A 16,655-nucleotide genomic window follows, 5' to 3' on the forward strand; every position below is an offset into this window, starting at 1 on the left:
GTGGAGTTTTTTCTTTTCATCTATAATTTTAATAGGCATTCTTTTCCAAATAAAATTTAGGTGAAAGGGGAGTTGATTGTACCTGTCCTGAACATGCACTTCTACAAAAGAACTAACTTAGTGATAGAAAAGCAAACTGGTAGGGATTGCTTTCCAGGTTCTTGCTTCTTCTAATTCTAACTGGGAACAGCAATCATAATACAAGGCTCCCTAATGCCGCGTCTTTTCTGCAATGCACATGGTGTAGTGACGATAGCAGGTTTGGTGTCTGAGAAACTGGATGCTGGATTCATCAGTAGTGAGCTTCATAATCCTCGGGCCAATCACCTCATCTCGGGTTCCCAGTTTTCCCATTTTTAAAAAATGGCACCAATGTCACCTACATTGTAAAGTCGTTGGAGAAAATAAATGAGTAACATCTTTGAAAGTGCTGAATTCATTGTTAAGAACCATGCAAAGGTTGACTGTTGTTGTTTTCATGATTATTAATCCTTGGAGAGAAGACTTGGGTTAACACAGCCTTCTGATTTTAAGAACTGGTGTGTAGGAAACAAGGTAGAGAGAGGCATGTACCACCCTGCCAACTCTGGGTTCCGTGCCAGTTCAGCAGTGACAGGGTGTCAATGAGGAGCTATTAAACAGACTGCCCTTTTCTTCACTGAGGCGCTTAACTAAGGCACATCTCTGGCAGCAAGAGTTGTGTCGAAGAGGCCAAGTTTTCATGGCAGCTCAGCTGTCTTCTAGCTTTGTGGGTAAGTCGGTTCCTTTCTCTGTCTCATTTCTACTTTAAAATGGAAATAATAATGATGATGCTAACCTACCCATCTCTTTCAACAAAATTGGTTGCAGGGCAAAATGAAGTAATGGAAGGTAAGCACTTTAAGATCATCTAGGAATCATACAGCTGGAAGGTGCAGTTACCTTGAATGAACAATGAGAAATAAAAACAGGATGAAAAGCCACTGTCTATGCAAATTTGGAATCCCAAAAGGCTATCATAAAGGCAGTTATATTGATGACTTGTTTTAAATTAAGTCTTTCTCTTAGTTTTTCGTTAGTTTTTGTTGTTTTGAGCAGAATGAAAACAAAGGTGGTAGAAAGAACCTCTGATTTATTCTGTGAAGTCATATGTTTTATGGAACCAACAAAAGCATGTCAAGTATTTAATGCCATTAGATGCTTACTAAAAAGGGTGCCTATTCAACTACAAAGAACATGGTTTAAGTCAAACATTTTGTATTCATGAGGACAGCAAATGTGTGTGGTGTTAAAGTGATTTAGTTCAATTGACTGTTGGCTGGATGACTGAGCAAGAATATTGAGGCATTTAACAATGTTGATGGTATTCAGGACAAACATTTATCCTCTAGAGAGCCGAATTTGATCAGGATGATCAAATGCAACTCCAGTTTCTCAATTATTTATGATTTGAGACCCCAGTGCTATTCATCACAGCTGGTTTTGACACCATTTAATTATTCAAAATAATCAGCTACACCTCTGTAAACTTGATCTGACTTAAAATGGGCTTTGCTGCATCAAAATCATGCTTCTTAACAAATCCTGGGCATCTGTACCCTATTTCTGTCCTAAAAAAATATACTGCAGCTAAAAGCTTTAATCGCCTACATTGAACTTTATAGCTTAAATAGTATTAGCTGATACTTCTGGGAGTGGAATGGGGAGGGCAGGCAGGAAGGTGAAATGACTGTTGTCATTTCACAATCTGTTCAGGTTTGAAAGGTTTAAAATCAGAGCTGTTCAGAATAGGAAGAAAATGCTTTCTTCTAAAAAGAAGAGCAATGCAGCAACGTAAAGGGGAGAATAAGAAAATAGAAAAAGCTCACCAATATTACTGTAACCTTATAATTAGGTGAAAATTTGAAGTATTTTAAGAGTAGTATTCCTTTTGGGTAACTGCTAAAAGGGAAAACTGGTAATAGGCTACATAAGAAGCTATTATGACTATTTTATAATCAGATAGTAACAGGCTTTATAAGAAAGGATAGAAAAAGATTTTGTGTAATTAAAAACAAAATTTTATTATGGTAAGAGAGTTAAGGTAATCCCAGTCTCAGATTTCCAGACCCATTTACCTGGAATAATGATAGCTAGCATTTACTAGTTAGCACTGTGCATGGATCATTCTATTTCCTGAGGTAGGTGCTATCTTATTGTCCCCATTTTACTGATGACAGAACTGCCCATGAGAAAACTGAGGCTGTGGGTGGCTGCATTTTGAAATGGCAGCAGCAGGGTTTAAGACCAGGGTATCCGACTTGAACTGACATGGTTCACCTTGACACCATCCAGACTCTCATTAAAGTAGTGTCCTGGGCCACAGTGGCTCACATCTGTAATCCCAATACTTTGGGAGACCAAGGCGGGAGGATCACTTGAGACCAGGAGTTCCCAACCAGCCTGGACAACACAGCAAGACTCTGTCTCTACAAAAAAAAAAAAATTATTTTAATTAGCCAGGTGTGGTGACACACAACTGTGGTCCTAGCTCTTCAGAGGCTGAGGCAGGAGGATCATTTGAGCCCAGGATGTTGAGGCTGCAGTGAGCTATGACTGCACCACTGCACCCCAGCCTGAGCGACAAAGCAAGACCCTGACTCAGGAAAAAAAACACCAAAAAGCCAAAGTAATGTCCTGTAATGAGCCAAGGTCAGAAGGAGAAATAAGCAAGCTTGCAAGTGACTAGCACTGATCGTGCCGCAGCGCCTTAACAATACAAAAAGGTGGGGAGAGCAGCCAAATTACGAACCGCCCCCCAACCAGGAGTATTAGCTGCCCGTTACATGATCTTTATGGTCTCAACCCTTCTAAGATAGCTGAGAGTGTGACTTATAAAAATCTTATCCAACATGTAGGCCTAAAATTAGTCTTAAAATGATGAGAAATACAATTGAAAAGTTAACAACTGGACATTAAGAGGAGCTAAAACAACCCATCTAACAGTGACTGATGATGATCTACCATTCTCTGGACATAATATAAGATACAAATATGAATTAGAGTCCTTGCCCTCAAAGAGTTCAGTCTGGTATTGGGGGAGGCCAGAGTGTACGCAACCAAAACAGAAACAGGACAAAGCAAAATAAGTGCTATTGTACAGGCATAAAGTTCTGAAGAAGTGCAAAGGAGAAAGGCACCTATGTATTTTCATTGGAGATTTCAGCAAAAATTCTCTCCCATCATGTTTAAACATCTCAAAAGTAAAAACTTGGTGAATAACTATCGTAGTTTCAGAACTTTACTGCTTGGCGAATGAGAGAAACAATTCACTGGTAATTTTGCCTCTTTGTCTAGAAGTGTTGCTGTAATGTAAGCCAGCTTTTTGTTCTTGTCAGATAAATTCTAGAGACCGTGAAAAGTGGCATCATACAGTATTTGCAGTCACTAGAAACAACGTCAGTCCTTTTCTCATGATAGCGCTGGATGACACCATTCCCTTGGCTACCTGAGCTAACTTTAACCTCACTGTCCTTCCCAAGGAGTTGTTTCCCAGAGTAGTATTAAAAGATTGACAGACCCTTCCTCAGCCCCCACAAACATAATGCAGAAGGCTTCCAAAAGACCAGTGCTAGCATACTGTTTCAAAAGGAAGGCACTCCAAAGCTCCATGAGTCGGAAGAATTAACAGGCAGGGACCGGGAGAATCAGAAGTCTAAAGGAGTACAGGATGAGGCCAAAGGTCCACAGCCTCTTGACAAGATCCTTTGGGGGACTGCCTCTATTACAGTTAACCAGTTGTGCTAAATTTAGGCTGGTGGTTCATCTTAAATCAAAAGAACAAAGCTTTGTCCACCTGAGCCCATGCTCTGAGGGACCAGTGGCCACAATCACTTTAGGTAATGAAGTGAGATGTCCAGGGCTGCTGATGAAATATAATAGGGAAGTCTCTGGTCAGAGGTGTAATGCTACACCCACTGCTGCCTGCAAGAGGTCAGAAAATGAGCCTGTAGGCAGGGCTGTCCAATCTTTTGGCTTCCCTGGGCCACATTGTAAGAAAAAATGTCTTGGGCCACACATAAAATACACTAATGACAGCTGATGAGCTAAAAAAATTGCAACAAACAAAACTCAATGTTTTAAGAAAGTTTACAAATTTGTGTTGGGCTGCTTTCAAAGCCATCCTGGGCCACATGTGGCCCATGGGCCATGGGTTGGATAAGCTTGTTGTAAAGTTAGTTTCCTGAGCCTTTTTGACAAAAATGCCAGTTTGGGTCTTAAATATCGTAAGAAAAACATTTTTAAACAGTTATGAGATCTCACACTTGTTTAAGATTTTGGTGAAGAGGGAGATAAAAGGGAGATAGCCAGATTTCATGAAAAGTAATTCTTACGTTAGAGACCAGCTACAGGATAATAATGCTGTGTTATACTCTAGAAAGATGGGTTAGTTTTCTAGGGGGCAAATGCAGTCATTTTAGATAAAGATACATGGATTTGGATAGAGGAAGAGAACAGGCATTCTTACTGAGGTAAATGGCAATAAAGCAAAGAGCAGGAAATCAAATGGTCTTTTCAGAGGGTATGGAGTTAATATTGTCTGAGATTGGGAAGGGAGGGGAAGATAAGATGGGACCTTGAAAGCCTGGCTAAGGGAATGTGGAATCGCTCCACACATTTCTGAGGAAGGGAATAATAAAGTCAGCACAGCGTTTGAAGAAAATCAGTCTGGCAGCAATTTATACCCTGAGCAGAAGAGAGTAGGGGCTGAAAGTTGCAGTGTAACCAGCACCTGTCAAAGGCCAGTTCTGTGTCCGACACTGTACATGCACTGGGTCACTACCATGGCCTAAACCCATCAGTCTTCTGTAGAACAGTCTCTTTACCACAATTGTAGGCTGCCTGAACTGAGGCACTAAGAATGTTACCCCTACTTGGTCTAATACTTGGTAACCAGATCCAAATAATTTATTCTCAGCTACCTTTTTGGAACTGAGAAATCTGAAGGATTTCTAGATGTTTTATTGCATTATTTTTTTGAATTGAGCCACAGTATAGTAGGACAGTAGGTCTTTAAGTGCTCTTTAAACAGCCTCTTGCATCAATGACTCTAGGTAGGAAGTGATTTAGCCTACGTCACCTCCCTAAAATTCTCGGTATATCAAATTTTAGGGTTTGTTCAGTCTTTGATATTTTGCTTTATTTTAAACCTGTTTTCTGTTGGCCTTCTCCTATGCTTATGTGCCTGTAAAGATTCAAACTGTTCTTTTTGAGAATTCTAGCTTTGTTATATAGAGAGTAAAATATAAACAAGCTTAAACTATCAGAGTTCTGAAGAGGTAAATTTACAATGCCTACTCCATTGGCCAGTGTCTCTTTAAAGGGTTTTTAACACCTATTAAAATCATGTTAATGTTGAAATGGCAGTTGTGATGGAGAAAAGCCATTCCAGGATCAGATGACATTATCAGCATCTAAATGAGCCAGGCAGTACTGCAAGGAATTACAAATGACATTATTATCTACATGACAAAATTAGAAGACCTCAGGCAAACCCCATGGGTTCTAATAAAATTAGATTTGACAATATTTATTACGATTTTTTGTTTCTGTCATTCATATCATTGGAAAAGTGAAATAGAGGCAACAGATCAGATAAGGGGTTTTAGATAACAAAAAGTTTGATTGGCCATATTGAATGGCAGCTTTAACAATACTGACAGCTGCTCCCAAGCAGTCTTGGTCAATTGCATTATATTAGAAAAGAGGCTCCAACTTCAGTCCACACCTAGGGTGGTCAGATCTATACAACAGGAAAAAAAAATCAATAAACAAAGTAAATCTCAGACTAAGGTACTAAAAGCCACAATCTCTCAGCATAAGATAGCTGAACAACTCAACCCTGAAGAAGTACATGCCAAAGGTGTGACCTTCAAAACCTGAAAACAAAAGAATAACTTGTTTCAAATCCATTTTCAAAAGTTGTCTGCCCTTGAAACTCTTCAAAAGAGCATGCCTCAGGTCTTATAAGGCAGTTTCAAAAGGCAGGTCCCCCCAATATTCTAAGTTTGGCTGGCATTGCTCATGTTCTTATGTAGACTGATTTGTGATCACCCTTTATTATCTCATTTTAGGGAAGAGCCAAAGGATGGCCTTAAAGCTCCTTAAACCAATGTTTTCCAAACCATAGGTTATAAACTATGTTAGAACAGAAAATATTGGAGTTTAGTAAGAGTAAGGAATGGGTAGAAACTGTCATGAAGCACACTTTCCCCAAAAGGTGGATTGAATTAATGCCTGTGGGCTTTTTTTTTTTTTTTAATGGACAGCTGGGAAGGACTATAATTATGGAAACTTCAATTTACAGTGTCAAACAATTGGAAAGTCATTGAATACTGTTTCTTTCAACAGATAGAAACTCTTTGCTTTTATACCTTAAATTCTTTGAGTACAGTAACTTCCTCCTTCTAGAGAAGAAGTGTACTTCTCCCTGGGCCGTACTTTGTGAAAATAAAAGACAACCCAGTTCATTGTTTTCATTATGTTTAATGTAAATACTATGGAAAACATCCAGAATTGCTAGGCAACTCCTTTGTGAAAAAAAGTCTGCATGCTTCTAAACTCTGCTACATCTGTTCTGTGTAAAACATTTCTCCTGATAATGTTGTGTTACTTTGCTCAGGCTCCTTGTAGCAGCTGTGCACTGCTAATGACTTCCCTTACTAGTTAGCTCCAGTACTTTCTTGGGTTTGAAGCATATAGTATAGAAAAATTTGGCTTTTCAGCAACGTTGTATTAGGCTAAGAGATGATGTTTATATCCACGGCCAAGGTAGGATAACAGCATTATTTCTGCTACTGCTATTTTTCCAAAGAAGGATAACTTTTAAAATATTAGAGTTCACAAATAATTTGTCAAAACTGTATATATGAGATATAACCATTAGTTGGGCTATTATTAGGGTTATTTCAGCACTGAGTCTTTAAAGTCAGTGCACCCTCACAATGATAAAATGAGGCTGTAAGGCCTCTAAGCATATTGCAAATCATGGTAGAGATTATACTTCTTAGAAATTCCCTTTCTTCCTTTAAGACTCCGGTAAATTTTTTCACCTGTCTAAAGCCTTTTTAAGACTCCGGTAAGTTTTTTCACCCATCTAAAGCCTTCCTCTGTTCTGTGCTCCCATCAGAGCTTTATCAGACCTCTTTTCTGTTCATCATGGTTGACTATTTTTTTGAATATTTTTCTCACCACAGACTGTGATGTATTCAAAAAGAGATATTGTTTAACATCCCAGGGACTAGGTCAAAATTGAGAATAAAGTAGATGATTGATGAAATGGTAAAGAATGAAATCTTTATACCTTCACATTCTTCATAAACTTGTTATATCAATAATTATATCCAAAGTTGGGATTGGGGAGGTAATGGTGGCTGTGGCTAGGGAGTAAGTAAACACTTTATGCCTTTAAATGTATATGGTGTTCCTTTGCTTCTAACCTGTGTCTATAATCATGCTGTTTTCTTCACTAGGAGGTCCAGCGCTGTACTGCTGATATGAACATCACTGCAGAACATTCCAATCATCCAGAAAACAAGCACAAAAACAGATACATCAACATTTTAGCATGTGAGTAATAAACTTTAAACTATCTTCAACTGTGAGGAAATTAAATTTTCATGCTGGGTATAAGCGGAAAGCCAAGCAATCAGAAGCAGGATGCCAAGAAAGAATGATACTTGCAAGCTAACCTCTCATTAGCCCATCTTCAACAGTGTAGAAGTAGGGACATTTTCTTCCCCCTTAGCCTTTCATTAGGCTGTCAGAGCTCAGAGAGCTTAATAAGGTGACTGAAAGAAAATGTTTGGAGGTTCACTATTTTCACATGAAGTGATGCCATATCAGATGTTGGGAGCCAAAATTTGAATGTCACTTGGTTATACTGACATTGTTTTTAACCTGTAAGGGCCAAATTTCCCACACACACACACACACTTAAAAGACCAGTGTGATAGTAAGGGGCCAAATATTTTAATATGAATGAAAATATTGGGAATTGAATCAAGCAAGCTGAATTTCAAAGCATTCTTTCAAAAACTACATAATTGGTTTGTACCTTAAATGATGAGCCTCCAGGCCTGTTGGTCCATGTGCTTACCCCTATCTATCACATTTCCATGGTCAGGAATATTCTGTAGGTTAGGGACTCAAACAAATGGACATTCTTCATACAGAGCCTCAAGGAATACCCTAGGAGCACAAGCTACTTCTATGGCTAGAAGACCACATTTCATAGACATGTGGGGCTTGGCTCACTGGCATATAATATATGCTTTGATACTAAGGGTAGGGGCATAGATATTTATAGTTAAATTATGGTAAGGACTACATTACATAGAATTGTATATAACAGTGCATTTAAATTGGACCTCTTAAAATTTGAACACTACTGTATAATATTTTCTTAAAGTTTTAGTGAAATATAATTCACATACCATATGAAATTTACCCATTTAAGGCCGGGCACAGTGGCTCGCGCCTGTTTAATCCCAACACTTTCGGAAACCGAGGCAGGTGGACCACTTGAGGCCAGGAGTGCAACACCAGCCTGGCCAACATGGCTAAACCCTGTCTCTACAAAAAATACTAAAGTTGGCCGGGCACAGTGGCTCACGCCTGTAATCCCAGCACTTTGGGAGGCCGAGGCAGGCGGATCACGAGGTCAAGAGATCGAGACCATCCTGGCTAACACGGTGAAACCCTGTCTCCACTAAAAATACAAAAAATTAGCCAGGCGTGATGGCAGGCGCCTGTAGTCCCAGCTGCTCGGGAGGCTGAGGCAGGAGAATGACGTGAACCCAGGAGGCGGAGCTTGCAGTGAGCCAAGATCGTATCACTGCACTCCAGCCTGGGCGACAGAGCGAGACTCTGGAAAAAAAAAAATACTAAACTTAATGCGGTGTGGTGGCATGCGCCTGTAGTCCCAGCTACTGGAGAGGCACAAGAACACAAGAATCACTTGAGCCCAGGAGGTAGAGGTTGCTGTGAGCCAAGACTGTGCCACTGCACTCCAGCCTGGGGAACAGAGCAAGACCTTGTCTCCAAAAAAAATTACCTAAAGAATACAACTCAGTGAGGTTTTAGTATATTCATTCACAGAGTTGTATGATCATCACCACAATCTAATTTTAGAACATTTTTTGCACCTCAGCAAGAAACCTGTTAGCAGGCACTCCCAGTTCTTCCTTCTCTCCAGCACTTAAAAACCCTGTATCTATTTTTTGTCTCTGTGGTTTTGCATATTCTGGACATTTCATATAAATAGATTCATACTATATGTGACCTTTTGTGTCTGGCTTCTTTAATTTAGCACAATGATTTCAGCATTCATCCATGTTGTACCATATATCAGTACTTCATTCCCTTTTATGGCTGAATAATACTCTAACGTGTGGATATACAGGATTTTGTCTATTCATCATTTGATGGACATTTGTTTCTTTTCCACTTCTCAGCTAGTATGAATGATACTGCTATGAACATTCATGTACAAGTCTTTATGTAGACAGATATTTTCAGTTCTTTTTGGTGTATACCTAGGAGTACAATTGCTAGATTATATGATAATTCTATGTTTAAAATTTTGAGGAACTATCAAACTCTTTTCCAAAGTGGCTATTCATTTTACATTCCCACCAACAATATATAAAGGGTCCAATGTTTCCACATCCTCACCAACTTTTACTATTAAAAAAAAAAAAAATAGCCTTCCTAACGGGTATGAAGTGGTATCCTATTATAGTTTCGATCTGCATCTCCCCAGTTATTAGTGGTGTTGAGCATCTTTTCATGCTTATTGGTCATTTGTATAACTTGTTTGGAGAAATGTCTAATCAGATCCTGTACCATTTTTTAACTGGCTGGCTTTTGTCTTTCGTTGAGTTGTAAGAGTTCTTTACATATTCTGGATACAGATCATTTATTGAATATACAGTTTGCAACTATTTTCTCATTCTGTGCATTGTCTTTTCACTTTCTTAATGTGAGTTCTCTAAAACTGTTCCTCTTTTTCAAGATTGTTTTGGCTATTCTTTCCACAATTGTTTCTGAATTGTACTATTGTGCTGCTTTTGTTAAATTTATTCCTAAGTATTTTATTCCATTTGATGCTAATGTAAATGAAATTGTTTACTTAGTTTTATTTTTGGATTGCTCATTGCTAGTGTATATAAATACAGTTGTAGGTTGTATCCTACAACCTTGCTGAATCCATCTTTTCTAGTAGTTATTTTTGGTTGATTCCTTGAATTTCTATATACACGATGTCCTCTATAAACAAAGGTAGTTTTACTTCTAAATAAAATGTTACAAAAACTACAGCTTACTTTTGAATAGGATTGTTTGTTCTACTTTTCTGAAAAAATGAACTGGTTTAAAAAGGCAGGGGGAGAACAAGGAAGAAAGTCAAACCTCTCCCCAGTCTTTGGATTGACTTTGGCAGTATTTGTTGGCCAACTCAATCAAGGCTCACCACTGCTGTGACTATGAGGATTTGTCTATCCAGATATACCTCCTTTCTAACCAGAGAAATCAGGCAAGGATATATACACATCTGTGCCTTATACATATACACACACATACACACACACACACACACCATTCTCTCCACCACAGTATCCTTTACTTCTAATGGCAAACGTTACTTACTGCCTTGGTAAAAGTATTCTTACTGCCTTGGTAAAAGTATTCTTACTGCCTTGGTAAAAGTGGCAGAAAAGGAGGAGAAAATCAAAGCAACTAATGTGTGATGTGCCCAAAGGTCATGGTGTTTTGCTAGAAAACCATCATCTCCGGTTAAATGTGAACTGTACTTCCACAACTTCATTTGTGATTTTACTTTCACAATTTCAAATTAGATGTAATTTTATTTTTAAACATTCAGGGAGTTGTTAGGTTTTGGTGTTCTCTTGGCCACTCAGATTCTGGGCACATTGCCTGCTTCATCTACCCCTATATTAATGCCTTTACATAGCTAAGAATAGCATAGAAATATAATAGAAACAAGTAAAATCAGACTGTGAATGAGCCAGAAACATGATGTATGAAAAATCTTCTCTCAGATTCATCACAACTTTCAAGGTATATGTGGATATCACCAAATCACCTCCCAAATTGATCTATTAATGTCTTATTTGTCAGTCTAAGAAATAACAATATACAGTTAATGGCTACTAAGGCATAACAGTTTGGATCCAGATGCCTTAGGAGAAATTTTTCCTTTGGGGCCTGTTTATATCAAGCAATACCTGTTTCATGTCAACTCTAAACTGAAAGTTTGTCAGAACAACAAAAGCAGTTCACAGTTCCAAAAACATAGAGGGCGCTCAAAAATTGCTTAATATATTCTGAGGTCAGTAATGCATATGCTGATCCACTCATTGGACTTCTTTTTCAACTAGACTTTTATGATAATGACTATAAACAGAAACATAAATTGGGTTTCGCCCATTCTGTTTCTACCTAGGGAAAATAAAATTATGACCTCAGCTTCCTTCTACTTATTTTGCTATCCTAAAAAAAGCAAGCTCACTGTGTTGGGCAACTAGATACACATATCATGCATCACCTCCCTACCAACTTTCGTTCATTAACTGAGGTTGAGTGGATCCTAAAATCTGAATATTAACTTCAGATTCCTATGATGAGATTACTCTTAACAAAAGCTCTGGTTTCCTCAATTACTTAGGTTCTGTTACGGTAGCAGGGAATCCAAGTGAATTAGCAATGGAATTGCCTGAAACTATTAATACATGTTTTGGATTTGATAGATCAGTCACCCTTTTATATTTGTATTAACGGGGAGGGAACACGGGCATAGGGCATAATCAAAGCCCTTTGAACTTGGCTTTAAAATACAGAATAAGGAAATTTTGGAGGACCACAATTTGTAATGGTTTTACATGAGTTTGCATCCTAAGAGCAGGAGATGTAGGAGTGGCTCTATATTTTGGGATGGGTTTGCTCTATTTAGGTTCTGCCAAAAGTTTTCTCAGACTACCTTGGGAGATATCATGTTTCCTGATTGCCTTGTGTTGTGCTTTAGAATGGTGCTAGTTTCTGAATTACACATTTTATTTCTGCTTTTTTTTTTTCTTATCTTCTATAGATGATCACAGTAGGGTGAAGTTAAGACCTTTACCAGGAAAAGACTCTAAGCACAGCGACTACATTAATGCAAACTATGTTGATGTAAGTCAGAACTGTTATTATAAACCTGTTTCTGGAAATTGAAGACTGCAGCACAAACTGTTTAATGTATTTTAACACTGTACAGAGCTTTCACTGAAAACAAAGCCCATTCAATATGGAAAGCATTTGAATTATTTACTGGTCCTCTGTGATACAGCTTTCATCTTACTTTGTGCTGTGTCATTTTGAAGGGTTACAACAAAGCAAAAGCCTACATTGCCACCCAAGGACCTTTGAAGTCTACATTTGAAGATTTCTGGAGGATGATTTGGGAACAAAACACTGGAATCATTGTGATGATTACGAACCTTGTGGAAAAAGGAAGAGTAAGAGCCTCTTGACTCACTACCTTAATAATGCACCTTCATTCAAAAAATACTTGTGGAATACTTGCTTTAGGGTAGGAACTTGACAAGGTATAAAGAGCTATGGAAATTAAAAGTGTTCTTTCTGCTCTACTTTGCTTATGATTCAGTAGGAAAGAGAGCTTAAGGCATTATAAGAGTAAATGTGATGATAGAGATGAGTGGAATGCTGCAAAATTATCAATGTATCTTCTGTACATTCCTCTGTACAGAGATTTTTTAAAGGAGCTAATACTTGAGATGAGACTTCAACAATGATTAGGAGGAATTACACAGGCTAAAAAGAGAAGGAAAGGGTGTTCTAAGTACAGGGGACAGACAGAACAGTAAGCAGGGAAGTTGAAAGAAGCATGGTGTAAACAAGGAACTACTAATAGTTAAGATTGGCAGAAGCAAAAATTGCCTAAACAGTTTGACCTTCATTAAGAGGACCTTTTTAAAAAATGATTAATGCTGTAGAATTTATTGGATTATGAGTTTACATTAGATGATGCTAATTTAGGCTGGAATAAAAGCTACACTTCAAGGAATCACCACACTGGGTTGACAGGTGCAGCCAACCACTATGGCACATGATTACCTACGTAACAAACCTGCAAATCTTGCACATGTACCCCAAAACTAAAAATTAAAAATTAAAAACAAAAAAATAAATAAATAAAAGAAGCTACGCTTCAGGTTCCCTGCTCAAAATCACCACTGCTTCATGTTGTGGAGTCCCTGTTTTATTTTTGGTGATCCAAATTACAACTAGAAGAGTCTCACAGTCAGAAGAGAACCTTCCATGAATCCAACCCAGCCTTCCAAATGATACTTAAGCTCCCTTTATAACAAACCCTACCCACATTTCTTACAGGTCATAGAGGTTTCTTTCTTGGTCCTTTTTAAAAATGCATTATATATTGAAAGGTGATCATAAATACTACGCCCATTTCTCACATCCCAAGCCATCAGCCTTGTCAGAGGTCACACCTGCCTTTAAGCAGTTCAACTCATGTATTCCTTTTTCAGTCAAATGGCAATCTCACCTGTGTTTTAACATTGACATTTGAAATTACATTATCAACAGAATTGTGACACAGATTGCAGTTATACTTTACAACTTTTTTCTTTCTGCAGCGAAAATGTGATCAGTATTGGCCAACAGAGAATAGTGAGGAGTATGGAAACATTATTGTCACGCTGAAGAGCACAAAAGTACATGCCTGCTACACTGTTCGTCGTTTTTCAGTCAGAAATACAAAAGTGAAAAAGGTATGGAATGAATTGGGTAGGCTGCCAGGACACCTCCTTTTTATGCTTGTATGAAAATTACTGTACAACCAAGGCCAAATCTCATAACCAACTTTGTTTCTAAAAAGTATTTTTAAAACATTTTTTCATAACTCTTTTGATTGACATCAGTGTATGGTGTGAAAGGTATTGGCAAAGCATATAATAGAATTTAACTGGCCTGATTGAGCTCTTTAATCTCTACATGAACAGCCTTCATTTTTAAAAAAATCATCCTCTTAGGTTTTGGTAATACTCAGCATATATGGCAGCATCTGTTTGATTTAGCTTTTTTATTCCAATTTTCTGACAGATATAAAGAATTGTTTCCCAAAGTGTGTTCCAAGGAATACTTGTCCTATAAGATTCTTGTAAACAGCAGATTCTGCTGTTCAAGAATGGGAAATGAATGCTACATAATATATATCTCCCCACCATTTTAGAAATTTACAGTGAACGTAAGTGACCAGAGCACTGGAGTTAACAATAATACCCTTTTCTATAGAACTACTAATACCCTGAGAATCACATTTTGTGGAAATACTGTTTTCAGGTTATCTGTTTCTTTTTCAAAATCCACTGTCACAACAAATACCCTAGATCAATCATCACAGCAGTACAGCAATTCCCCTTAATTGTGGAAGGTATGTTTCAAGACCCCCCAGTGGATGCTTGAAACCTCAGGTAGTACTGAAGCCTATTTATACAATGTATTTTCCTATACATACATATCTATGATAAAATTTAATTTATAAATTAGGCACAGCAAGAGATTAACAATAATACTGAAATAGAACAATAATATTCTGTAATAAAAGTTATATGAATATATACTGTTTCTCTTAAAATACTGTAATATTTTTGGACTGTGGTTGACCTCAGGAATGTGAAACTGCATCTAAGGAGAAACTACTGTATTAAGAACTATAAATAGATGCTCATTAAAAATGTAGTTATTCTGCAGAACGTAGGTATGGCAGTTGTTTGCAGCAATGGGATAATTTTTTTTTTTCTTGGTATCTTGGACATTTTGGAAAATGTGATAAAACTGTAGCCTCCTTGCTCCATTTATATTCACACTTACTCACATTTTTATATAAAATTTCAGTGGCTCCAAAGCCCATCTGTGATCCCAGGTTAACAGTCCTTTCTATGTTTATTTCCCAAAATGGCAGAAATAACATGAATATCAGTAGCATAGCAATACATCTGTATTCTCTATTATGAAATAGAGCTGCTGGCTGGCTCAAGATGATCAATAACAGCATAAAACTTACAAAGCCCAACTGATGGGAATATTTCAGGTACTTAAACAGGGCCGACTTACTCTTGTTTTAGAAACAGCTTAAGTCAGAGGAAGAAGTCAAATAGGAACTTTAGGTGTTTTACAAACTGACAGGAAAAAGTAGAAAAATGAGAGTTAACAGAAGAATTAAATTAAAGCCATCATGGGCCTTTGTACAATAGCACAGGACCAGACACCCTTCAAGCTTCAGTGTGGATTAATGACCCTGAGTCATCCAAAATTTAGAAATTATAGAGGTATTGATAATAAATCATATAGCAAGTAATCTATTTGGGGAAATATTTCATCTAAAGTAGTTAAAATGTAAAAAGTTCAGACAAAGGAAAACTACTCTGAAAAAGTCATTTATGAAAGTGACACATAAAGGAGACATTGCCTCTGACTCTAAAGACAGAAGTATTTGACACTTAAAATCTTCCCATCACTTCCTGGATAGTTTACAGTAGCAATCAGCATTCTGGCTTCTAAATGTCCAGCCTGGACAGTGGAGAAGGAATCGAAATCATAGCCCACAGAGACATGAAAGCAAAGTACTAAGATCTGAACTTGGGGGCAGAAAGTCAGGAAATGGAGGCCTTGCAGGAAAATTAAAAGTGCTTTGGATAGTTCCAAATCCAAAAAAAACTGATACTAAATACTAAATGTTCATTCTTAGTACAATCTTAAACAGTCTTCTAAGTGATAGTGACACTTCATATCCAGCTTGGTAAAGTCTCCATTTAATGGCATGAAAGTTGGCTACAAGAGGGAATAAACTAGCCTGGGAACAGTGATTAGGGTGAATGTGATCAGTGGTCATGTGTCCTGACACCCTTACATTATTTTTTTCCAGAATGTCCACCCCTCACCTTAAAGACATCTTTTTTCACTTTTCTCATAGGGTCAGAAGGGAAATCCCAAGGGTCGTCAGAATGAAAGGGTAGTGATCCAGTATCACTATACGCAGTGGCCTGACATGGGAGTTCCCGAGTATGCCCTTCCAGTACTGACTTTCGTGAGGAGATCCTCAGCAGCTCGGATGCCAGAAATGGGCCCTGTGTTGGTGCACTGCAGGTAGGGCCTGGGATTCAACATGTGAAATAGATGGGGCCGGGGACTTAGGCCTCACTGACCTTGGACCACAATGACTGCTACTGCTTTCACTTAGAAGCTGAATCTTCCACTGGAAACTGGGATGGATAAGACCTGCCATAGTCTTAAAGAGGCTGTATTCCTGTAACATTAAGAAATCATCTGCTGCTTCTGTGATTTTTTAAAAACTAGATCAATCTCTAGTTTTTATAAAATCATCTTATTAATAATATCAGCCAGGCATGGAGGCCAACACCCGTAATTCCAGCACTTTGGGAGGCTGAGGTGGGAGGATCACTTGAGCCCAGGAATTTGAGACCAGCCTGGGCAACAAAGTGAGACCCCATTTTTACAAAAAGTAAAAATAAAAAAATTAGCCAGCATGGTGGCACATGCCTGTGGTCCCAGCTACATGGGAGGCTGAGACAGAAGGA

The 16,655-nt window shown here is 38.1% G+C and overlaps 1 protein-coding gene across 3 annotated transcripts in view; it reads left to right on the forward strand.

Annotated features, from left to right (window-relative positions):
- Positions 1 to 16,655, forward strand: part of PTPRG (protein tyrosine phosphatase receptor type G) — a 744,286-nt gene that overhangs the window by 701,847 nt on the left and 25,784 nt on the right. For all 3 annotated transcript variants that reach the window (XM_010357825.2, XM_010357826.2, XM_030927161.1), the window contains 5 exons: positions 7,491 to 7,587; positions 12,125 to 12,207; positions 12,399 to 12,533; positions 13,692 to 13,826; positions 16,031 to 16,203. In XM_010357825.2, the coding sequence (XP_010356127.2) occupies positions 7,491 to 7,587; positions 12,125 to 12,207; positions 12,399 to 12,533; positions 13,692 to 13,826; positions 16,031 to 16,203 (623 nt within the window). The remainder of the gene's footprint in view (positions 1 to 7,490; positions 7,588 to 12,124; positions 12,208 to 12,398; positions 12,534 to 13,691; positions 13,827 to 16,030; positions 16,204 to 16,655) is intronic.

The sequence above is a fragment of the Rhinopithecus roxellana genome, chromosome 1 (genome assembly GCF_007565055.1).
Source record: "Rhinopithecus roxellana isolate Shanxi Qingling chromosome 1, ASM756505v1, whole genome shotgun sequence".
NCBI classification, from domain to species: domain Eukaryota; kingdom Metazoa; phylum Chordata; class Mammalia; order Primates; family Cercopithecidae; genus Rhinopithecus; species Rhinopithecus roxellana.